Raw genomic sequence first — 26,859 nt, 5'->3', positions numbered from 1 at the left:
TGGAGTTGCATGCCTATTCCCACTCACGGGATACACACCGAGACGTTGACCTATTTGTTATCTTATCATGATCCCCTAGTGGAGCCTCTCTGGAGCCATTCAGCCTGACCCACATTTTTCGGCATTTGGTTGTCATCATGCTTTTCCTTTTGGGATACGCCTCTTTTGATATGTGGATCTGATTCAGCCATGGATTTGGATTACTAGGATCACATGTTTGATGATGGATGATTTGATGTCACCTGATTTTCTAATCTACCACACATTCAATGCCATACTGGGGCATATTCTATTTCGGTTGAGATTTATAGATCTTTATGGAGTTGCATGTCTATCCCCACTTACAAGATACACACTGAGATGATGACCTGTTCGTTATCTTATCATGATCCCCCAGTGGAGCTTCTTTGGAGCCATTCAGCCAGACCCACACTTTTTGGCATTTAGATATCATCATGCTTCTTCTTGTAGGAGACGCCTCTTTGATGTTTGGATCTGATCTAGCTATGGATTTGGATTACCGGGATCACACGTTTGATGATAGATGATTTGATGTCACCTGATTTTCTGATCTATCACACATTCGATGCCATACTAGGGCATATTCCATTTCGGATGAGATTTATAGATCTTCATGGAGTTGCATGCTTATCCCCACTTACGGGATGCACGCCGAGACGATGACTTGTTCGTTATCTTATCATGATCCCTCAATGGGGTCTCTCTTGAGCCATTCAGCTAGGCCCACACTTTTCGGCATTTAGATATCATCATGCTTCCTTCCAATATACGCCTTGATCTGTGGGTCCGATTCAGTTATAGACATGGATGACTAGGATTACACATTTGATGACGAATAATTTGAGTTCATTTGATTTTTCAACCTATCACACATTTGATTCCATATTAGGGTATATTTCCTATTTGGTTGAGATTTGTGGATCTCCATTGATTTGTATGATCATCCACATTTACGAGATACATGTCGAGTTGATGATTTGCTTTCGTTTTGTCATGATTCTCCAATGGGGCCTTTCTTGAGTCATTCAGTTAGGTTCATACTTTCTGATATTGTCGTTATTCTTTGATGGAGTTATCTCAGGTGCATAGACTCTCATATCATCATTTCAGTGGAGTACATGTCAAACCTCTTATACATCCCCATGGGGTTATTCTTGAGTCATCGGGACAGACTGGATGCACTAGTTGCTATACTGGGGCATATTTCCCTCTTTTTAACTTGGAAAGGATTTTTTTCTCACAGACCTTATAGTCTTCATTACTCGACCGAGGGATATTTATTTGCATTACTGGACGCAATTTCGATGATTTTTGCAAAGATGAGTTCCTAGAGGAGCACGACCTTCGGGTTTTGACTACCCCACTATCTATGGCTCTTCAGTAGATTGCTATGTTGAGATCATGGTAGTTACCCTAGTGGACTATTCTCTTGAGACTCTCCAATTGATCATTCATTTGAGATGACGATGGCTTCCTCTAGCAGAGCATTTCGAGTTAGAGGAGTTCGACTTATTGTGACACTTCGTCAAACCTCATGATTTAGTCAAATCTTGTGAGACTATATTTATAGTCAATTTAACCTTTCTAACTCGCTAACGGAGCATCTTTTGAGACTCAAGGAGTCTCTTTCAGACCCTTCTATGGATTGAGAGTTGTGGCGGCATGCTACACTGGGGCATATTTTCCCCTCATCATATCCTTGCATTTTCAACTTGGCATTTAGAGCCACCATGTCTTCTCAGTTGCGACGTTTAGAGTCGTCTCTCTCGACTTGACATTCATAGCTATTATTTTAGCTTGGCATTCAGAGTCGTCCCATCATCTCATCATAGGTCTCAGTATTCAGAGCCACCATCTCTTTTTAGTTTGGCATTCAAAGCCATCATCATCTTCAGTTTGACATTCAGAGTTATCTTCCTTACAGTTTGGCGTTCAAAGCCACCATCACTTCTCAAATTGGCATTCAAAGCCACATTTTTCAGTTTGGCGTTCAGAGCCACCATATCCTTACAGCTTGGCATTCAGAGCCACCATCCCTTGTTTAGTTCAACATTCAGAGCCATCATGTCTCTTCTCTGTTTGATGTTCAGAGTCACATTTTCATTTCGGCGTTCAGAGCCGTATTTTCAATTCAGCGTTCAACGTCGCATCTCAATTTAGCATTCAAAGCCGCATTTTCCTTTTGGCGTTCAGAGTCGCATCTTCAGTTTGGCGTTCAGAGTCGTTGTTTGGTTTTAGTTCAGAATTCAGAGCCATCATACCATCTTCATTTTGGTGCTCAATGTCGTTGTTTGTTTCTAGTTCGACATTCAGACTCATCATGTCTTCTTTTCGTTCGACGTTTAGAGTCGCATCTTCATCTCGGCATTCAGAGCCACATCTTTAGTTTGGTGTTTAGAGTCGTTGTTTGTCTTCAGTTCGACATCCAGAGACATCACATTTTCCGTTTTTCGTTCAAAGCTGTTGTTCATTTTAGTTCGACGTTCAAAGCCACACCTTCAGTTCAGTATTCAAAGCCGTATTTTCCGTTTGGCATCTAGAGTCGTTGTTCATTTTAAGTTTGGTGTTTAGAGCCGTCGTTTGTTTTTTTTTAGTTCGACATTCAGAGTCATCATGTCTTTCTTCCATTCACCATTCAGAGTCACATCTCCAGTTTGGCGTTCAGAGCCGTATCTTATAGTTTGGCGTTCAAAGCCACACCTTCAGTTCGGCGTTCATAGCCACATCTTCAGTTTGGCATTCATAGCCATGTTTTTTTTTAGTTTGGCATTCAAAGCCATCACGTGTCTTTCTTCAGTTCGACATTCAGAGCCATATCTTCAGTTCGATATTTGGAGCCATTGTTTCAGTTTGGCGTTCATTCTTTGTTTGTTTTAGTCTGGCATTTAGAGCCATCACGTTTTTTCTGTTCGACATTCAGAGTCATGTCCTCAGTTTGGCATTCAAAGCCATTGCTCATTCAAGCATTTGATGCCACCATCTTTCTTTAATTTTGGCGTTCAGAGCTATTGTGCATACTCATTCAGGCATTTAGAGTCACCATTATTTCCTTCCTTTTAGCGTTCAGAGCCATTTTCCTCACCTTGTTACCTTGTGCTTATTGCTTGTTCATCATACTCTTCTAGACTTCCCCTTCCACTACACATGACATAGTCCTTTGAGTTCACGACACATATTTCGGTCATGTTGTTGGGCACCCTACACTTAGCATTCTCATGTAGTTCACATAAGGTAGTCCTCTTTGGACGCATTCTTTCCTGTACTCCAAAGTGATTCGACCGTTACTCATCTTTAATATGGTTTTTTGAGTCACTTTTGGAGACGACTCAGAGAGAGTCTAGATCTTTAGTGCGGCTTCAGAGGCACTTTGAGAAATCCACTTTTCTCTTAGCATTTTAGAGCCTTTATGTTCATCTGTTGGCCTGAGTGAGTTCGTGTTTAACTAGTGTCCCTTTGGGGGTCTCTTTTGTTCTTTGGTAGAGTTCACTTCATTCCACTCACTATTCACACTTGTTTTTCACTCCAATGTTCATATTCCTTGCACTTGTGAGCTCTATCGAAGAGAGGCATATTTGTAAACCCCCATTTTTTTATGTCTTTTTGTGCAGATTTATTTTCCCAATTGTCGCAATTTTGGATAGCCACGTGTTGCCTCAAGAGAGGCCATTAGAGAATCATGTTAGTGGTTTGAAGAAGCAATATGAGGGCGACACGTGTCATGGGAATATTCAGAAACAATTTTTTAGGAATTTGGAGGAGCATATTTTTGTTGTAGAGAGTGAGGTCATTAGAGGGGATAAGGTATTCTATAGCTTGATGAGGAAGTTTTGGTAAGAGGGCAAATGGAGAGGAGCAGGTTTTTGGGGTTGCTTGGGAGAGAGGATACTTGGGGGGGATTCTCTTTGGAAGAGGTTACAGAGGAACACTTTTTTTAGTAGCTTGAGAGAGAAGACAATTGGAAGGAAGACCATTTGAAAGAGATGAAGGTTTGAGAGATAGAACTTGAGGAAAAAAAATTTGAGGGGAAACAAAAAGGAGAGAGGACCAGAAAAATATAAAGTTGCAAGAGGAGCAAAAGCGCAGCTGGAAGCCAACCCACTCTTTGCTTGAAATGACCATTTTAGGTATGACTATTCATGAGCTCCTTATTTCTCATTTCCACATTGATTAACTCTCATTTTCAGCTATTCTTTAGAGTATTTGGTTTGTTGATTAGTGTGGATATTATAAGTCACTCGTTTGTTTTGTGGGACTCTGGGTATGCATGCTCTGTTTCAGATTAATTTTGGGTGTTTTTTTACTTCTCTTGAAAATATCTGATGCTCTATTCCTTCCCATAACTTGATGTATCAAAATCATGCTCTTATTTCCTCCGGATTCCACCTGCTCATAGCTCTTTGACGGTTTATGGCATAGAGCTAAGCTCATACTTTGTTTTTATTACATTTTCATTCTTCCCTGGTTATTATTCTGTTTCTTGTTGAGGGTGGAGTGATGTCTTCAATGACCAAGCTGTTGGGATTCAATGAGTGTAGTCATGAGAGGAAATGAACTTAATGGAATATTTTTTATTGTACCTGTGCCCCATTTGATTGGTTCAAAATGGTAGAAGTTGTCACTAAGTTGAGTGAGTGCCACCAGAAGGTTTCAAAGATGATTGTGGGGAAAGATCTCAAGGTTTGGAGTAGAAAGAGGGAAAGGAAAGATACTTGAAGTGTTGAAAAACTGGCCTGAGAGGAGTATCCAGGTTATTTTCGCAACTGATGATGAGCGTACTTTGGGGATTGGAGATCTTGGCTGCCATAGAATGGGAATGCCATTGTGCTGGTGCTTCCGAATTGTTGCCGACTTACTTGACAACTCCTGAATGGCAAAAACACCATACTGCCCTCATTGCCCTTGCTCAAATTGCAGAGGGTTGCTCTAAGGTGATGATAAAAAAATCTGGAACCGGTAATATCAATGGTCTTGAACTCATTTCAATATGGGTATGATGAACAACCAAAACAGACGGTCTCCTACATGGCTGAGCAGGTGGTTGGCACTGGTTCCTTTGGGATCATTTGATGGCAGAAGCAATGTTTTTTATAATTCTGATGGGCTAAGTTTCATGTCGGATGGGTCTTATGTGTTTGGATTTAGTAGTCTCTGGTCAGATTGGTTCATCCCCTTGAAGGAGCGGCCTGAGTTGTCATCACCAACAGCATCTCAACAGCTAGTTGGTTCACTGAGTATGTCCAAGATTGATTTCGGAATGGCTTCCCAACAACATGGATCGTTTTCCAGATTTAGACCATACCCCGCATGCGTGAAACGCTATTTTTGCATGGCCACCTGAGATCCCATGTTTTCCAAACCCACAATCGGTGTTGAATTCGCCACCCGGTATATTCGGGTCAATGACAAGATCGTTAAGGCTCATATTTGGGACACTACTGGCCAGGAGAGATACTGTGCAATCACCAGTCACATACTCTTCCTTTCTTACTTGTTCCATCCGAGCACTTCAAAGGGCCAAAGGTTTTTCGTCTTATAATTTGGTAACAGTACATCCAAGAAGGCCAAGACCCAGGTTGGAGAGAGGGTGCACCTTTTTGTTTTCTAGGAAACTGGTGGGAATCTCCATTGCATTCACTTTTGAAGAGACCTATGGATTATGATTATAGGGTCCTTCTTGCGACCTTGTTCTTCTTATGTTTCCAGTGATGATTGGAGAACTGTCAAATTCAAGATGAGCCATTCTCCAAGTTCCTATGCTCCAGTCCAGATCTCGAGGATTGGAACAGGAAAATCTTATACGATGAGCTTCCAGCAGCATCTTACAAAGGATTACCTCTCTGATTCACCACATATAGCGATAAGGGAGTGGCCATCACATCACACTACAAGAAAATGTACTTTTCGTGACAAAAATTTAGGGGCGAATTCTAATTTTGTCGCTAAAAGTAACTTTTACCGATGAAATTTTAGATGTTGTCAATAATGCCAATTTTTACAAACTTTTCCTAACGAATTTGAAATTTTTGTCGCTAAAAGATGTGGCGGGAAAATTTGGCGCTTTTTTTTTTGCGCAAACACTTTTGTGACAAAAATAAACTATTTCCCTACGAAAATATTTATCACTAATTATAATTTTTGGTGATGAAAATAATTTCCTCACTAAAAGTTACAACCTTTTATCTATTTTTGCTTACAAAATGGTTTCGTCGGTAATTATATTATTTCCTGACAAATTGAGTAATTTTGTCACCAAATAATGTTATTAAATTGTGATATTAATAAAGAATATTAATAAATAAGTAGATTATTTATACTATGAAATAATACAATATATATTTGTTGACACTTAATATTTATACTATAATATTTTATTTATATAAATAATAATAAAAATTAAGGATCCAAAAAATTAAATACTAGAATGTAGATTTATTTAAATTTAAATGTTCTATTATGTAATAATAGTATTGTTATGAAATAACAAAAATGTAAATTATTTAAGCAATTAATATTTATAGTGTAATATGTTATTTATATTTATATATATATATATATATATATATATATATATATATATATATATATATATATATATATATATATATAATAACAATAGATAATCCAAGATATGTAAGATTACATCCTATGATATAAATTTATTTAAATTTCAATATTATTATATGGTGCTACACATACATAAATACTACTAAATGATTTTTATTATATTAGGTAAAAGTTATCCATACAAGTCCAATGTAGTATTAAATTTATGTTAGCTATGAATAAGTAAATTTATTCAAAATCATACCTTATCCACTCAAGAAGTAAATTTATACTAACATTTAGTTACCTAGTTTAAATTAATAGATTTTTTTTTTAATTATTACTTGGTTTTTAAATAATTGGTCAGAATTAACTTTCTCAAATAAATTGTCTAGTATCTATAAAAACATTATACCTACATAAAATTCCAAATATTATTTATGTGTACGAAGATATCATATATTATTAATAAATAAATAAGTATAAGTTAAATATTATATGATATAATATATTGTAAGTACTATATGCCTAGCTCTATTTTCATATTTACAAAATAAAAAATGTCTGATATATATAGCACATATGAAATTCTATATAAATATAAAGTTTTTTTAAAAGTTTTCAACCACATCTTTATTAATAATTGGTTATTTTATTTTTTATTGATCAATTATATATTTATTATTTTTAATTATTAATTACTAATTTATCAAAATTGATTAGTTATTAAGAATAAAATCTTAAATTATACCGCAAAATAGTAACTTCTATGGCTACTAACTTGTAAAGGAGTTTTTATACTTGTATGCATTTTTAATCAAATATTTAAAACAAATGTAGTTATAAAAATAATTGAAATATATCATAAATTATTATATGATTTATATTTATAGTGTTTCATTATGTTTGATATTTTTGTTTGGAATAGATGAGAAAGGGAAAGAAAAAAAAATGATGTAGAATCCTAATTTCATTTTGATCATTATTTTATTAATGTCAATATGAGTATTACACTTTGGCATTCTCCTAACATTGTCTTTCAATTATACTTTTATTTTATATTTCAAATTTATCACTTTAATCCATAAGTCTGGAATTGAATTTATTCTAGCTATTAATAAACTATAGTCCTCTAATTTGTTCTCATTCAACATTAGGTTTGTTTAGAGGTGACAAAATTTGATATGACTTGTCAATATGACTTGAATCTAACACCCTTTCATGATTTTGGGTTGAGTATAATTGAGTTTAAGTCAAATTCATGTCAACTATGGAGAGTGACCTTAAATAATATAAGGTCCCAATTTTGATCACCAATTGGTTTTCAGAACAAATGGGGGTCTTATCATAAAATACTCTATGGTTAAGCGTGTTGCAGTCAAAGAAATCTTAGGATGAGTGACCCACTGGGAAATACGGAGCACCTCGATCTACAAGTGATATCAGAGCATGGTCACATGTTTGACGGGTGAGCTAGCACTGTGGGTGAATGGCGAAGGCTTGGGGCGTGGCCAAGACAACTAACAAAGAAGGTAGACTATCACCGACGAAATTAATTTGTTACCAAAAATATTTGGCAATAAAAATAAAATTCGTCGACATTAAATATTGACGACTTTTGGGACAAATTTTATTTTTTTCGTGACAAAAATTCTTACTTTTGTCGATGAAATATTTCGTTGGAAAACACCTTCAGTGACAAAATTTTATTTCATCAAGGAAAACTTTGGGCGACGAAATAAGATTTTTGTCACGAAACTTTTACCGACGGGTCTAGGGCGACGAACAAGGCACGAAAGAATTTTCGTTGGGGAATGTTTTTGTAGACGAAATTTAGACTTTCAGTGACAAAATATTTTGTCGCTAAAAGTCAATTTTCTTGTAGTGTCAACTGCAGTGAAGAAAGGAGGACTCTCAACTAAATGATTCCCAACTGCTACCTTCCATCACTAAGCAATCACCATCGGAGCCAATCTTTTCCAAAGAAGTCACTAGATCGGACAGCTAAATTGGGCAACCGATGCCTCCAGAGTCGGATTCAAACGTCAAGGTTGTGATGAGAGTTAGGCCTGTGAATGAGCATGAGAGGAAGGGTGAACAGACGGTGAAGAAACTTTCCTCAGATACATTGTTGGTTAGGGATTAGAAGTTCATGCTTGGTTCAGTCTTAGATTCGAGTTCAAAGTAGGAAGAATATTTTTTAGTTGATTGGTGAGCCTTTAGTTAAAGATGCTCATATGGATAGACTGGAAGTGGAAAGATTTATACAATGCCAGCACAAACATATTGGCAGCCTTGGACGAGGCAGTGGCAGACAAACGTCAACATTCTTTTACTTTCGCTAGGTGGTGGAAGGTCCGATTATTATCAAGACAATGTTGTTGTGGGAGCTTTTGGGGCAATGGAAAAGGGCATTCTCGTATCCTGTTCAACTGGAAATTCAGACTCTAGTCCCTACAGTTTACCAAACGTCGCACCATGGATCCTTACCGTCAGTGTCGGAATCTTGGATTGCGACTTCCTTGCCTTCGTTAGTTTCGGCAACGGCTAGAATTATTCCGACGTGCCCCTTTACAGAGGCGACCCACCATCAGGAACGCTACTTCTATTTTGTTTATGCTGGAAATACGAGTAACGCACCATATGGGAACCTGTGCATGGCCACATTTGGGCCATGTGTCTTTTTTTTTTTTTTTTCTTCATCTTTGGTTTTAAAATGATTTCCCAATTTTCAGTTTTCAAATAACTTTCCAAATTCTAATTTTCAAATAATTCTCATTCTTCAAATTTTCATCCTTAGAATTTTTAGGTTCCAAAAATCCTTCCATTTTTAATAAAATTTTGCTGCCAAATTTTCTTTCTGGCAAGCAATTTTCACACTTTCCTTGTTTTTTAAAATGTTTTAAAATAAGTATAAATTTAATTTTTGTAATTCCAAATAATGGAATTTATGGAATTGATTCATGCAAAAATAAATTGGGCTTTGGTGGGGGTCTAACATCAAAAAAGTTTTATTTAAAATAAAAATAAATTTGAGTGAAGTGCAGTGTTTGCTTTTGTGATTTCTTATCTTGTTTAGTGATGCATGTGACATATTTTACGCTCATTATTATGCACTAACCTCATTTCCTGATAGCGCATTGTCGTTTGCTGCCAAGGTATGCACTCGCTCTCACTCTGACCATTCTCCATGCATGTTTGACTTCTAGTGTAATATCATTTCGAGTATCCATCTCATTAGTAGATACCCGTTTTTAGAGACTTAGAAGGGTGCTACGGTTTTTTGTCGTACCTTCCTAATAAGTAACCTGACCCCCGAGCCCAAATTTGATTTTTCATAGACCACATTTTTCAAATAAGGAGTCACACTTAGTGTTTTCTTTCTTATTTTGTTTACTCTTTAAAAATAAAATAAAAATAAGTAGCTACCACAAGTCATTTTCTAAACAATAAATCATTTTCAAATAAAAAGCGAGTTCGTCATTGAATAGAAACGCATGAGCAGAAATGCAGGGTCCACAACGGGACAAGTGAAGTGGATGAACTTCAACAAGTGGATAAATTTCACCACTAAACGAGAATTGAATTCGAGGCAACACAAACCATCTATGTTCACGAGAAAGCAAACTTTTGTGTTCTTGTGAACACAAAAGTTTATGTTTCGAAGTTTTGAAAGAATATTTTTTATTAAAACACATGGCAAACTACTTCTCTATAAAATAGGAAAGTTCTAGAAGTTAAAAAAGACCCGGGGGAAGGGCGTGAGAAAAAACATAGAACCCTTAAGAGAATTCAATTTTTTCAACCAAAACACAACCCACTTTCTTTTGTATAACTCTTGTACGTTACAAGCGTTTTGCTTTTAATGCATGCTTACTTTATTTCCCAAGGTTATCATTCTTCTTAACTGGCTATCTGTCCCAATGCTTTCTCTATATAGAGTGAAGTATGTTTGGATGGAGGACGTGCTAAGACCAAATGGAGGACAAACTTTTGTTGGATAGAAGCATGTTTAAATGGAGAACATGCCCACCCGTTCAAACACTCGCTCCTTGCCTATTCAGACTAGCTTTCTTCTCCCAGGCTTGTCTTAACCAAGGACACTTAGCCCTCACAAGTCACAATAAGCACAAAAACCATATCTTGAAGACAGACTTTAACAAAATACATGAATAGAGATTTGTGTTTGATCTTAATCAAATTAAGAAAAAAAAATCATATTTTTAAGATACAATTTTAATTTTCTATAAGGTTAATTTAGTGTCTCTAGGACATCGATTTTATAATATATTTTTTAAAATAAATTATTTTTTATATTATTTTAAATTTCGATATATTTGTTTTTTTATTTAAAAAAAACAATTTGATACCGTGAGGACGTAATTGATTTTTTATTTTTATTTTTCAATAAACTAGTCAACGGAAACGTAAGGGATAAAGATTGGAAGACCTAGGGAAAAGTGGGTTTGAATGAGGAGGCAAGATTGGATGGCACGAAAGTAGTGAAGTGTACACAATCCTCTTATCATTAAAAGGGGATAATCTGGAGTGGGACAGTGCCTGCCGACATGGTAGTAAGTGCCTCCCCTTTTATTTTAAACTTATCCAAAACTCCAAAGTAGGAAGGTAAAGTGAGACCAAAGAGTTTCTCAAATGCTATACGTTTCATCCACAATAAATTCATATTTCTTAATTTCATTTATTCACATTTTTATTATATTTTTTAAAACTTCACGATTAAATTTTATATAATTTTGGATTACAAACAAATCTTTGTAATTCTTTTTTAATTTATCCATTATTATTTTTATTAAATTGCGAAATCTAAATCAATTTTGTTACATTTCACTCGAGTTATCAGGGTTGAGCTATCTGATCAGCTTGCATGATTTAAATTCCATTGACATATGGATCATATTGATCATCGAATCACGTTAAAAATCTCGTTTTCTTTTCTATTTTTTCTATTTTTTGTTGTGTGTATGATTTGGTTAACAATTTTAAAAATATTTTTTTTACATAATTGATTACTAAGATAATTTAATTATAAAAAAGACTAATATATTTTATAATTTAAATATGCCTGAAAACATGAATTTATTATTTTTTATGATAAAGATGTAAAGAAGTCGAAAAGCTCATTTGGCTTATAGCATGTGAATTTAGATAATACAAACCTATAAATAACTTAAATGATTTAGATAATGTTTAAAACTTTAAATAATCATAAATATTCATTATTTTAAATTAATTATATTTTAGAGTTAAAAATTATTGTATAAAAAAAATTATCATCATTTTAGTTTTTATTAACATAATTTATTTAAAATAATTGAAACATGGAAAGTTAAATATTTATAGTCCAACTATTTAAATAAACATGTAAATATCCATTGTCACCATTTATTCAAATTCAAATTTAAAATAAAGAAAATTGTGTATTAAATTGCATAATGATAATTTATAGTTTATTGTTATTTAAAATATTAACTTTATGTGTCATAATAATTGGATGTGGTTCTAAATAATGCATGAACCGCTACGCATTCGATTATTATGATACATAAAATTAATATTTTACATAACAATAAATATTATATTATTATTATACAATTTCATACTCATTAAAATAATTTTCCTTATTTTAAATTTGAATTTGAAGAAATAAATTAATGGTCAATGGATTTTGTAAATATTTTTTATATATTAAGAATTTTTCATATATATTAAGAATTTTTCACAAGAGCAAATCTTTCAAGAATATTTTATGGTAGTGTAGACCCCAAAATTTGTCTCATTTTTATCTTACATTGATTTTGAGCCCAATTTTATTCTTAGATTTTAAATTCCAATTACATATATTTTTTTGCTCACTCACCATTTAATAGCTTTTATTATTTTGTATATCATTTTATTTTATTTTATTACTAATACTACTATTTTATTATTATTATTATTATTATTATTATTATTATTATTATTATATCTATTTTATTTTTATTTTTTATTTATTTATTTATTATTATTATTATTATTATTATTATTTATCATTATTATTATTATTCATTTTTCTCGATTTGATTATACTAGTAATTGTTGTTTGTGATATTTAAATTGTTGAATTAATATGAAATTTGAGTTAATTTGTTGGTGGTGAATTAATACGAAACTTTGGCTATTTTTGTTTTTGCATGGGCTCGTTTTGCGAACCTGTTGGCTGAGCATAAATTTATGACACATGGAACACGGAATTTTATGGAACAAAGTGAGACTCGAAAAGGTGTAAATGGAGCATTGAACTTGTTGTAAGCCTACTGGGTACATATTTGATTTCTCATTTATATTTAGTTTTATTTCTATTGATTTCTGTAAATATTTATCTGTGTATATTTACTTGTATGTACATAATTGAATATCGAACAAACTAGAAATTTTGTTTAAATAAGATGAAGAATTCAGTAAATATATTTTGATGAAACAATAATTTTAAAATATTATTTTTAATAAAAGAAAGTTTTTTTATCATTTATAAAAATTCAGAAAAATGCATTTAGAAAAATAAATAAAAATAAAAAAATTGTTTTTAATAGAATTTGAAAATTTGTTTTTAATGACATTGTCCAAAAATTTCTTTGTTTAACAAAAATTGTCCAAAAATTGTTTTGTAAATAAAGTTGTCCCAAAAAATAATTTTTAATAAAATTGTCTAAAAATATTTTTTCAAATGAATTCTTTTTCCTTAATTAAAATGAGATTAAAAGTGTTTTTTAGAAATAGAGGATTTAAATCTTTGTTTTTCTTTTTAATTAAAATTTCTTTTGCAAATAAAGTTATGTCATTTTAAATAATTTGTAAAAATCACTCTTTTAAATGAAAATGAATCTAAATACTTTTGTAAATAAAATTGTAAAAATTCATTATTTTCTAGTAAAAGCAAGTAAAAATAATTTATGTGCCCAAATTGAAATTTTGTAATAAATTCTTTTGATACTAAGTGTAAATAACTTTTTTGAAAATTGAATGCAAACGAAGTTGAGAAAATAAATTGTTTCCTTTTTGCAAGTAAATAAATTGAAATCATTAATTCAAAATCATTTTTAATAAAATCCTTTGAAATTTCTTTAAAACTTTTTTTTCAATATCTTTTATTTATTTAATTCAATAAATCATTCTGCATAATTCTCTTATTATTTATTTTGTGTATTTTCGTAATTAGATTTCATCATTATTTGTGTATATTGCTTTTCACTATGACTTGTACATGCTCATTTGCTTGATTATTAATTTTGGTATCCATGATTAATTAGTTAATTGACACCATTGCTTCATTTTATTAGTAGAGACCCGACTTTAGGGACTTAGAGGGGTGCTACGATCTTTACCATACCTTCCCGATAAGTAACCTGACCCCCGAACCCGATCTGGTTTTTCACAGACCGCCTTTTCCAAAATAAGGAGTCACACTTAGGGTTTTTCTTTCTTATTTTATTTACCCTTTAAAAATAAAACAAAAATAAGTGGCAACTCCTAGTCTTTTTCTAAAAATCAAATTTCATCAAATAAAACAAAAAACGAGTTTCGCCATCGAGTGGGAACGCATCCAACGAAAATGCGGGGTCCACAAAATGGCGACTCCGCTGGGGATCACTAGAGGGTCAAGCTTGAACATAAATTGAGGCAAATGTGGCGTTTGATTGGTCGATCAATGGGTACCCACCTCTCTTTGTGCGTGTGTTTATTTGACTATTGATTACACATTGAGAGCTCTTGATATCATTACCCTTGATGCATGCTTGGTTATTGTATTTGTTTGGGACATTGACATGTTGATTATATTGATTAATCATTTCGCTTTTCCTCACATGTCGACTTTCTTGGTTGTACAATCAATCTGCTCACCTTGACATGTACATTCTTCTTGTTGCTTATCTCGTTCATCTTGACATGTTTGACTTTTGGTTGTATATTATCATGATTGTTATGGAGCATGTTATCATTGCCAGATATTCTTCTCGATTAGCTTGTGTGTAGATTCGGATGATATATACCTATTTTGCTTGACTGCATGTTACATGACTGCCCCCTCTTCTGCATGATCGCATGTCGTTTGTCCGTGTGGGCCGCACATCTATCCCCTTACCTCCAACTCTCTTGGTTTCGGTCCTTCCCTTTATTCCGGTTCTCACTATTGCAAGTGTGAGGCCTTGTGTGTGTTTGTTACTTTGACCGAGCCAATGATTAGGAGTAGGGTTTAGCGATGGCCTATATCGATGTTTGGTAGCATTCTGGAGGTGGTCGACATATTGATGCTGATTGGAGTCCGAACTTTGAAGAATTGTATAGCCCAGAGCTAGATTTCAAGATGTTTGTGTGGCCAATGTGTTTTCTTTTAGTTTCATAGGATTTTCGGATGCACCCACACCGTTCATTGTGCACTTTAGTCGATTACTAAGTGCTGAGAGTTGTGAGAGCTTTCACCATAGGAAACCCCCTGGGATGTCGAGGCAGTGCATGTGTGGAGGTGATGACCACCTTGCATGGAAATGCCCCGGCTCTTCGGAGGCGTGTAGAGGGTTGCGTACCACCAGAGGGTACGATCGCTTCTACTAGGGATCTTTTAAAGTTCACCCATCTTATTTTAGGGCCACCTTGACCTGTAGGATGAGCTTAGATCCTTTGATCAGGACTTCCTTCCTTACACATGGGTGCATCTGAGGGCCTTCAAAGCCTCTTTAGTTACAGTTCGGATCTAGTACTTCCTCATTTGGTCTCCAGTTGAGATTGCTTAGAGATCAGTGCGAGTTTGTGTATCAATTGGACCACCCTTTATTGTATGGTTTTGGTTTCTTCTTGTCGCTCATTGAGTTTAGCACACTTTCTTCCTAGGACTTTAGATAGTCTTCTTTTCTTAGGCTGACACATTCTTTTACTTTGTTGTCACTTTCTACTTGATGTTTTGGGATATGTTCATTGACTATGCTCGCTTTTTTATATTCTTCACCTATCATGGGCTTGATACTACATTCTTTGGTTAACTCGCCTGATTCTATTTTCAACCAGATTTTCATTACAGAAAGGTGAAAGGCAGGTTTTCACATTCACACCATTTTTGAGATGTTCGCCTTTACCACCTAATCATTTTTCTTTATTGAGTTTGGGTTGAAAGTGAATCAGAGATATTTTGTTATAGATGGAGTATCAATCTCATGACAGTGTTGTTTTTCACACCTCATTCATTTTTTGGATCGTTGATAGAAATTCTTTAGTCACATTTGTAGCCATCTCACAGTGGACACCTTCATGACCTTAGAGTTTTTGTCATATTTCCAGTTTTAGATCGCCATCATAGGACCATATATCGTATGAAGTGTTGTACTTTTGACTTGGGACATTTATTCATTTGCACATCACGATCACTCTGACCTGACCTATCATGGAAGATATTGAGCCTATTGACCTAGGATTAGGAGATCGACCTAGAGAGTTCGAGACTACGACCCATTTCACCTTCTAATCAGAGCAGTACCATATCTACAAACATATATTGACTTTGCAGGCTTGATGACCTACCAATTTTGAGCCTGACATGACACCTCCCCTTGGTACCATTATCATCATTATTCACTTTTGTATACTACAGTACCATTGCCTATTCTTTCCATCATTTCCTTGATCTGACCAGGTAGTGTCCGAGATGGTTTGACCTAAGATGAACTCTACATGATGATAAATGGATTATGATGAAAGAGAGTAGCTTGACTGCTTGATGATATTGTTGAGACAGAGGGGTTATCATGGAGCATCCAGATTCGAGTCATTGCACATGACTTCAGAGAGTCGGGATGATTAGAGATAGTGATTTTATGAGACGATGGCGAGTGGCTTATGATGATGGAGTGAGGTGATTAACAGAGGACATTGACGGTTATCATAGAGCATCAATGAGAGCTTTCACATGATTTTAGAGGAGTTGACATGACTTTGTTGGACGGATGCCAGTCATTAGTATTGACCATGTGAGATCTTGAAGACACGATGTTCGAGGTTGTGGTTAAAGGATGGGTGGCCATCATTTCAGGAGCTCATTGACTCTATTACCCTTACGTATAGAGTTACCCATTGCTAGCCCATTGAACCTCACACGAGCACCATAACATTTTCTTTCATCACCTCATTTACCTATTACACCAGGTTGGGGACCCTATAGTGTTTACATGCTTTGATTGGATACATCATGAGTTCTAGACCTGACATACATATTCAGGCCTCATTCCTCACTCGTCATTGTGATATTTTCCTCTTTGACATCATCTCATCACTTTTTCCGGCATCACATATCATTACTTGTGGTATTCATTCTCTGTCTTTTCTCTCATCATTGCTTACTCGATATTATCCTTGTTTCACCTTGAGTGGTGGTTTCTCACACGTCATTGCATGGAGGATTGTCACATTCTTCACCCCCGTTCACCTTATGAGCAGTTGTTCAGAGATTTCAGTTTGAGAGGTTGTCTTATTAGTGAGTATTCGTGTTATATTCGTATGTAGAGAGGGTTTGATCATTCGGGTATGTATTTTCATGGGAGTTCATTCATTATTGATCAGAGTATGTGCAAAAAAAAAAAAAAAACAAAACAAAACAAAACAAAACAAAAAAAGTGCGTTGTTCATTATACCGTTTTCCATTGAGCACATGTATGAATGTGCTAGTTTGCTTCATTAAGTTTATGTGTTGGAGAGAGTTCGTATGAGAGCTTCTTTATGAGATTCTATCTTGGTATATTTTGGGTGAGAGTATGAGTCGCCCATTCATTTTTTGTGAGAGAGACGAGCGACATTTTCTTTAGTATCTCTGGATCCTTGCTCTATCCATCATTCCATCTATTTCAGATGTGACTATTTTCCATGTGTTGATGCGGGTTGACCATCACTCATTTTTCTATCTCTTCGCCTTCTTCTATCTTTATTTTATTCCTCCATTTCACTCTACCTCATCTGATTTCATTATTTTCTCATCCTGCTTGATGTTTGACATGGGTTCAGCATCCACACTTTATTCTTGCTTATTCAATTGTGACCATTCATTTATTGTCACTTTTTGTGTGGGAACCCCTAGGTCCGGGACTCATGACGTTTTCTACGCATTGCATCTCATGCATGAGGGGTATGGGGATTATATCATTGGGATCTTTGAGCCTAGTTTCCTTTCATTTCTTTCACTCTATTATCTTAGCCTACGTTACGTCCCATGTCTGAAGACCACCCTAAGGCCATTACTTCACATTGTGTTTGACAGCTCACACATGGGCAATACTTGAGCTTGGTCGGAGATTATTTCTTGGAGCATGATGGACAGGGAGTTAAGATGATGATTTACACTGGGGCATACCCCTCTTATCAGTGATGGATTTTCAGAGGTGATGTGATCTACGTTAGGGCATACCTCGCTCATCGATGACGTTTTCTTTCAGAATGATGCTTTGCACTGAGGCATAGTCAGTTCGCTTCTTCACTTGGATTATGATGGATTAGGAGTTGTTGGATGACCCTACATTGGGGCATAACCATTTCAGAGAGCGCTTTTATTGGAGATACAGTCACTCTACTCGATACTTTACATTGAGGCACACTCTACTCATCGATGGTTGATTTTTGAGATGACGATTTATTTTGAGCCATAGTTCTCTCATCGGTGATGGACTTGGATTTTTTCATTGGAGCATAGTCACCCTAATAGATCCTGTACACTGGGTCATATCCATCTTTTGGAGAGAGATCAGATTGGTTCTTTACATTAGAGCATCTACTGGATGATATGGATCATTGGATTATTTCATGTTGTCTTCATTACATACTGGGGCATAGCCACCTTGTTGGAGGTTTTGACATTGAGGCTTGAATTCCTGTTTGTGATTGCTGCTTACGATGGGTTATGGAGTTATCGACACCTCGGGTTTAGTCTTCTCGGCATACTTGGATGATCTCAGATACTTACATACCTTTCATTTCGTACTCAGAAATTTCACCATGGATACTTTCACGCTTTCTATCATACCAGAGCCTGATCATCACCTTCTTTTTATCCTACACATCCCACCGTGACACATGACCTCACCCCTTTCTCGATTAAGAGGAGATGTAGATCAGTCCTCGATCACCTTGGTTGTGTTTTCATACATCTTTCGGACTTTAGGTTCAACATCTTCCATGATGGCAGGGCCTGACTGATTGTTGACTTATTAGTGACGATGTTTTCACTTTGACAGTTGGCATGTTGAGTATTGTTGTGCTTACTCTTTGCATTTTGAGCACTAATTATTATTGTTGTTATTCACCAGTTAGTTTTGTTTTGTCAACATGGTGTCACGATACATGGTCCTGTTTGGCATTACCTATCTGAGGTTGGACATTTTCATTACATGATGGATGAGCATATTTCAAAGTACAGTAGTTTTGAGACATTGTATATCTCAGTCTGTTCACTGTCACATACTGGGGCATACCCCCTTCTCCAAGAGCATCAGACTTTCCACATGTTTCATTCACTTTTCGATCTAGTTGTTGACCCCTGTGAGTCACATACTGGGGCATATCCCCCTTCCCTAGGATCATCGGACCTTCCATAGGTTTCATTCACTTTTTGATCTAGTTGTTGACTCCCTTGAGTTGCATACTGAGGCATACCCTCCTTCCCTAGGATCATCGGACATTTCATGGGCTTCGTTATCTTTCGACCTAGTTGTCAATCCTCATGAGTTGTCATACTGGGGCATATCCCCTCCGGCCGAGTTTGCTTGCATCATTATTTAAGTCATCCTTTGGTTTTGGGTCACTTGATCAGGTCATTCATCATCTTGTTAGTTCAGTTAGAGTTTGGGGCCGCAACTATATTGATCGGCCATCTTCCTATCATTTCCCATCAGTTTAAGTTTGAGTTTTGAGTCAAGACCACACCTATATTGATCGGTCATTCATCGTTTTGTGTCAGTTTCAGTTAGAGTTTGGGGTCGCACCTATATCGATCGGCCATCTCCTTGTCATGTTAGTTTAGTTTCCGGGACCGCACCTATATCGATCGGTCATCTTCCTATCAGTTTGAGTTTTCAAGTCGGGACCGCACCTATATCGATCGGTCATTCGTCGTGTTAGTTTGAGTAGGGGTCGCAACTATATCGATCGGTTATTCGTCGTGTCAGTTTGAGTCGGGGCCGCACCTATATCGATCGGTCATGTTCCTATCACTTTTCATGTCAGTTCGAGTCGAGACCGCACTTATATCAATCGGTCATCATCTTGTTAGTTTGAGTTTGCGTTTTGAGGACCGCACCTATATCGATCAGTCATTCGTCGTGTTAGTTTGAGTCGGGGATACACCTATATCGATCGTTCATCTTCCTATCAGTTTCAGTTTGAGTTTTCGAGTTGGGACCACACCTATATCGATCGGTCATTCGTCGGGTTAGTTTGAGTCGAGGCCGAACCTATATCGATCGGTCATTTTCCGTGTCAGTTTGAGTTTCGGGGCTGCACCTATATCGATCGGCCATCATCTTGTCTGTTTGAGTCTAAGTCGGGACCGCACCTATATCGATATGTCATTCATCCTGTCAGTTTGAGTTTTGAGTTTGACTTTTCGGGACCACACCTGTATCGATCAGTCATCATCTTGTCAGCTTGAGTTTGTGTTTTTGGGACCGCACCTATATCGATCGGTCATTTGTCTTGTCAGTTTGTATTCAGTTCGAGTTAGGGTCGTACCTATATCGATCGGTCATTTTCCATGTCGATTCGAATCGGGACCACACCTATATCGATCGGTCATCTTCCTATCAGTTTCAGTTTGAGTTTTCAAGTTGGGACCGCACCTATATCGATCGGTCATTTGTTGTGTTAGTTTGAGTCGAGGCTGCACCTATATCGATCGGTCATTTTCCGTGTCAGTTTGAGTTTCGGGGCCGCACCTATATCGATCGGCCATCATCTTGTTTGTGTTGAGTTTGAGTCGGGACCGCACCTATATCAATTGGTCATTCATTCTGTCAATTTGAGTTTTGAGTTTGAGTTTTCGAGACTGCACCTATATCGATCGGTCATCTTCCGTGTTCAATTTGAGTCAGGGTTGCACCTATATCGATCGGCCATCTTCCTATCACTTTTCGTGTCAGTTTTTGAGTTTCAAGACCGCACCTATATAGATCGGTCATCATCTTTTCAGTTTGAGTTTGCGTTTTGAGGCCGCACCCATATCGATCGGCCATATTCCTATCTGTTTGTGTTAGGTTTGAGTCGGGACCGCACCTATATCGATCAGTCACTGTTTTGTCAAATTGAGTTGAGTCTTGTTCGCCTCCGAGTCGCATCTCATTCTTTACTTTAGATTTAGGTGACACTAGTCTTTGCACACCTTGTCCTCACAGCTTCATATTTCATCCTACTTTCATATAGTAGATGAGTGATTTCTTCCTTTGTACACATTTATTCTTGTGTTCCTTGGTGGTTCAGCTGCTACTCGATTTCGACATCGATTTTCGAGTCACTTTTAAGGACATTTATGAGGGAGTCCGGATCCATAGTGTATCTTTAGGGGCACCTTAAGAGTTTTTGTTCTTGCCATTTTTATAGGGTCTTAGAGCCTCTTTGTTCTTGTTTTGGTTTAAGAGAGTATGTGTCATACTGGAACAAATTTGGTGGTCTTTCTTTTTCTTCGGCAGAGTCCATTCCGTTTCGTTTGTGTATACACTCACTTTACTCGTGGAGTCTACCGAAGAGGGGCATATTTATAGACCCCAAAATTTGTCTTATTTTTATCTTACATTGATTTTGAGCCCAATTTTGTCCTTAGATTTTAAATTCCAATTACATATATTTTTTTGCTCACTCACCATTTAATAACTTTTATTATTTTGTATATCATTTTATTTTATTTTATTACTAATACTTTTATTTTATTATTATTATTATTACTATTTATTATTATTATTATTATTATTATTATTATTATTATTATTATTATTATTATTATTATTATATCTATTTTTTTTTTTTCTCTCTCATCTCTCCTCTTTCCTACTCCACAACCACCCCACCCTCTTCTTCTCTATCTTCCCATTCTTCCCACACAGCCCCCCCTTCCTTTTCCCTCATTTTGGTTTTTCTTCCCATTTTGCCCCCAATCTTTTCCCCCCAATTCCCAAGATCCACCCCCCCCCCCCCCCCATTTTTTCCTCCTCTCTTCTCTCTCATTTAGTCTATTTTTTCCCTTACCAAGACACGGCAGCCCCCCACCTCCCCTAATTTTTTTCTCTCTTTTCCCCCTCTCTGCAACTCCACTTCGATTCAGAGTAAGCGCCCAGGGACTCACTTCTTTTTATTTTTCATCATTCCATTCACTCCACTACACCTCACCAGCCGAACACCCCTTCATTTCCTTCCCATCTTTTTCCTTTCATTCTCCATTTTTTTTTCCTTATTTTCTTTATTATTATTATTATTATTATTTTCAAAAACTCAACCCCTCACCGCCGCCGGCAAGCCACTGCCGGTCGACGACCTCCTTCCCATCTCATCCGTTTCTCATTGCTATTATCATTGTTATTATTATTATTATTATTATTATTATTATTATTATTTATCATTATTATTATTATTCATTTTTCTCGATTTGATTATACTAGTAATTGTTGTTTGTGATATTTGAATTGTTGAATTAATATGAAATTTGAGTTAATTTGTTGGTGGTGAATTAATACGAAACTTGGGCTATTTTTGTTTTTGCATGGGCTCGTTCTGCGAACCTGTTGGCTGAGCATAAATTTATGACACGTGGAGCACGGAATTTCATGGAACAAAGTGAGACTCGAAAAGCTGTAAATGGAGCATTGAACTTGTTGTAAGCCTACTGGGGTACATATTTGATTTCTCATTTATATTTAGTTTTATTTCTATTGATTTCTGTAAATATTTATCTGTGTATATTTACTTGTATGTACAGAATTAAACATCGAACAAACTAGAAATTTTGTTTAAATGAGATGAAGAATTCAGTAAATATGTTTTGATGAAACAATAATTTTAAAATATTATTTTTAATAAAAGAAAGTTTTTTTATCATTTATAAAAATTCAGAAAAATGCATTAGAAAAATAAATAAAAAATAAAAAAAAATTAATAGAATTCGAAAAATTGTTTTTAATGACATTGTCCAAAAATTTCTTTGTTTAACAAAAATTGTCCAAATTTTGTTTTGTAAATAAAGTTGTCCCAAAAAATAATTTTTAATAAAATTGTCTAAAAATATTTTTTCAAATGAATTCTTTTTCCTTAATTAAAATGGGATTAAAAGTGCTTTTCAGAAATAGAGGATTTAAATCTTTGTTTTTCTTTTTAATTAAAATTTCTTTTGCAAATAAAGTTATGTCATTTTAAATAATTTGTAAAAATCACTCTTTTAAATGAAAATGAATCTAAATACTTTTGTAAATAAAATTGTAAAAATTCATTATTTTCTAGTAAAAGCAAGTAAAAATAATTTTTGTGCCCAAATTGAAATTTTGTAATAAATTCTTTTGATACTAAGTGTAAATAACTTTTTTGAAAATTGAATACAAACGAAGTTGAGAAAATAAATTGTTTCCTTTTTGTAAGTAAATAAATTGAAATCATTAATTCAAAATCATTTTTAATAAAATCCTTTGAAATTTCTTTAAAACTTTTTTTTCAATATCTTTTATTTATTTAATTCAATAAATCATTCTGCACAATTCTCGTATTATTTATTTTGTGTAGTTTCGTAATTAGATTTCATCATTATTTGTGTATATTGTTTTTCACTATGACTTGTACATGCTCATTTGCTTGATTATTAATTTTGGTATCCATGATTAATTAGTTAATTCTCATCATTGCTTCATTTTATTAGTAGAGACCTGACTTTAAGGACTTAGAGGGGTGCTACGGTCTTTACCGTACCTTCCCGATAAGTAACCTGACCCCCGAACTCGATCTGGTTTTTCATAGACCGCCTTTTCCAAAATAAGGAGTCACACTTAGGGTTTTTCTTTCTTATTTTGTTTACCCTTTAAAAATAAAACAAAAATAATTGGCGACTCCAAGTCTTTTTCTAAAAATCAAATTTCATCAAATAAAACAAATAGCGAGTTTTGCCATCGAGTGGGAACATATCCAACGAAAATGCGGGGTCCACAGGTAGAATGAAGAAAATTGTGCCTAGAGTTATTTATGTCATTTTAAAATTTATATATTATATTTAAAAACTATTTACTTTAAACAAACTACTTTTTTAATATTATATAATACATATATATTCCAAATTTAATTTAAATTATTTTATTGAAATTCACATCTCTGTAATCACTATCTCATTATGTGTATTATAAAAGAAGAATACTATCCATTATAATAATACATCTCATTGACATATAAATTTTATATCTATAAGAATGCGGGCTGTTTGTTTTTTAACTCTATTTACGTCATATATTTACTCGTTTGTCATTCATTCACACCACGGATTTCTTCTTCTTCTGTGTTAGAAGGCTCAATTTAGGCTTTTCCTTATTTTGTTCAACACCACAGCTAAACCCAAAACCCCAAAAAAAAACGCTCCACCTGAATCCCCCATTGGTCAACTATCACAAAATACAAGGGATGTTCAACATTTATCACCATTGAGAAGCAGAGCACCACTACTTCCAAGCATCAATAGAATTTGAGAAAAACTAACAACATACACACCTATGGACCTCGCATTTTGCTCGATGTGTTCCCACTCAATGGCGTGACTCACTTTTTTTTGTGAAATTTTTTATTCTTTTTTTTAAAAAAAAAAAAAAGACTTGGAGTCGCCACTTATTTTTGTTTTATTTTTAAAGGGAAAAACAAAATAAAAAAGAAAAACCCTAAGTGTGACTCTTAAAGGAAAAACAGGTCTATGAAAAATCGAGTATGGGTTCGAGGGTTATGTTACCTATTAGGAAGGTATGGTAAAAAAATCATAGTACCCCTCTAAGTCCCTAAAAACGGATCTCTACTAAATCAAGTGAGGCGAGTGCAGCAATTGATTAGGAAATCAATAGATACCAATGAAATGATCAAATAATAAAATGAATCATGCATGAGAATAAACAAAGTGAGAGTGAGATCGTACATTAGCAGCAAGTCATAATGTGCTATCATGAAACGAGGTTAGTGCACAATAATGAATACAAAATATATTGCATGTGTCACAAAACAGAGTAAGAAATCCTCAATTGTGGTTATGTCTTTCACTCGGATCATTTTCAAAGAAAATATCTCAAATGTTGGGCCTCCACCAAAACCCAATTTATCTTGTATGAATTAGTCCCACAAATTACATTATTTTGGAATTATGAAAAAAAAAAATCATTCATGCTTATTTAAAATCAAGGAAAGCGGAAAATTATTTTAAAATCAAAGAAAATTTGTGAAAATTCTTACCTAAAAAGAAATGTAGCAAGTTTATTTAAAAATTGGATTTTTAGTGACCTAAAACCCTAATGAATGATGAAAAGTGGTAGAATTAAAAATATATTTAAAAATTGGAATGGGATTAAAATTATTTGAAAGAAAACTAGAGTTTTGAAAATTAAATTTAACACTTGCAATTTTGAAAATGGGAGTTTTAAAAATTAAATTTGAAAATTGGAATTCTGAAAAATTATTTGAGAAAGAGATTTTTAAAAATTAAATTTGAGAATTGGAATTTTAGAAAATTTATTTGAAGATGATAGTTTGAAAATTAAATTTGAAAATTGGAATTTTGGAAAATTTATTTGAAGATGACATTTTAAAAATTAAATTTGAAATTTGGAATTTTTGGAAATTTTATTTGAAGATGGCATTTTTAAAAAAAAAAAAAATTTGGAATTTTGGAATTTTGAAAAATTTTGAAAAATGGTATTTTAAAGATTAAATTTGAACTTTTGGAATTTTGGAAATTTTGGGAAAATTTTGAGAATGGTAGTTTTGAAAAATTATTCGAAAAATGGAATTTCAAAAAATTAAATTTAAATTTTGGAACTTTGGAAAATTATTTCGAGAATGAAATTTCGAAAAATTTAAAAATTGGAATTTTGGAAAATTATTTTGAGAATGAAATTTTGGAAAATTTAAATTTGGAGTTTTGAAAATTGAAGTGGAAATAAGATTATTTGAAAATCCGGAATTTTGAAAATTATTTTTAAAAAAATAATTTGTGAAAACATGTGAGCATAAAGGATCAAAAAGGAATGTGGGCATGTATGCTCCAAGGATGGCCCACCAAAGGTCTGTGGTGTCGTCTTCCCCAACAACAATCATTTTTCTGTGGCCATTTCCATGTGCCAGCTCTTTAATTTTGTAGACCACCTCCATCCTGGAAAACACCTTGCCAAACACAACATGTCTGCCATCCAACCAATGAGTTGCTACTGTTGTAATGAAGAATTGCGATCCATTGGAGTCGTGCCCAGCATTTGCCATTGACACAAGTCCTGGACTAGTGTGATTCAGTTTAAAGTTCTCATCAGCAAACCTCTCACCATAGATTGACTCTCCACCTTGTCCATCACCATGGGTAAAATCACCTCCCTGGATCATAAAGCTGGGAATAATCCTATGGAATGCATTCCCCTTCTATATTGACCTAGTTATTCATCATCATTTTGTTGACCAGAAAATAGATCGACTCTACAGTTTGACCATCAAGCTGAGAAATATGAGTTTCAGGAAACATCCAACAACCTTCCTAGTCTTCAGAAGGCACTTCTGAGTTCTCCATTCCAGAACCAAGTGGAAGACTAGAACTTGGTATGAGTTCACAATGACAGGTGCCAGTGTCAGCATATTGGAAGAGGAGATCGATAGCAAGTTGGGTTAGGCATATGGTGTCTAAAGGAGGTCATGCATGCACCGAAATGGTCATTGCATGCGGGTTGCATGCACATGGGAAAGTGGAAAGAAATAAGTTGAAGGCAAGTGCGGTGGTGAAGGGTTCGGTGGATGAAGAACATTGATGGACTTGTTGAGGAGATGAATAATGGGGGTGGTAGGCTGGGTAAGTGTGAAGGATGGGGACTGATGGTGGAATGAACGGCTTCGGTGGTGGTGAGAGAAGTCATTTTGATGGGTATGAAGGAAGGGAGAGAAGTGGGTTTGATGGCTTAGCTGATGATGATGAGTGTGGTTTGAGTTTGGTGAACGGGTTGAAGGCAATAGGTATGAAAGATGGGGGTGGTGAGCTGAAGATGGTGAGTGATTGGAGCCAAAATATGTGCT

The 26,859-nt window shown here is 34.8% G+C and overlaps 1 protein-coding gene across 1 annotated transcript in view; it reads right to left on the bottom strand.

Annotated features, from left to right (window-relative positions):
* LOC117920226 (peptidyl-prolyl cis-trans isomerase B-like) overlaps nt 1-26,427 on the bottom strand; it is a 35,820-nt gene extending 9,393 nt beyond the window's left edge. The window contains exons 1-2 of the mRNA XM_034837632.1: nt 26,284-26,427; nt 25,865-26,172 (exon numbers count right to left, since the gene is read on the bottom strand). Coding sequence (XP_034693523.1) covers nt 25,865-26,172; nt 26,284-26,427 — 452 coding nt within the window. The remainder of the gene's footprint in view (nt 1-25,864; nt 26,173-26,283) is intronic.
* Nucleotides 26,428-26,859: the final 432 nt, after the last annotated feature.

This window comes from Vitis riparia, chromosome 8 (genome assembly GCF_004353265.1).
Source record: "Vitis riparia cultivar Riparia Gloire de Montpellier isolate 1030 chromosome 8, EGFV_Vit.rip_1.0, whole genome shotgun sequence".
In the NCBI taxonomy this organism is placed as follows: Eukaryota; Viridiplantae; Streptophyta; class Magnoliopsida; order Vitales; family Vitaceae; genus Vitis; species Vitis riparia.
The sequence above is the reverse complement of the archived record's forward strand: the minus strand, read 5'-3'. Positions and strand labels throughout refer to the sequence as shown.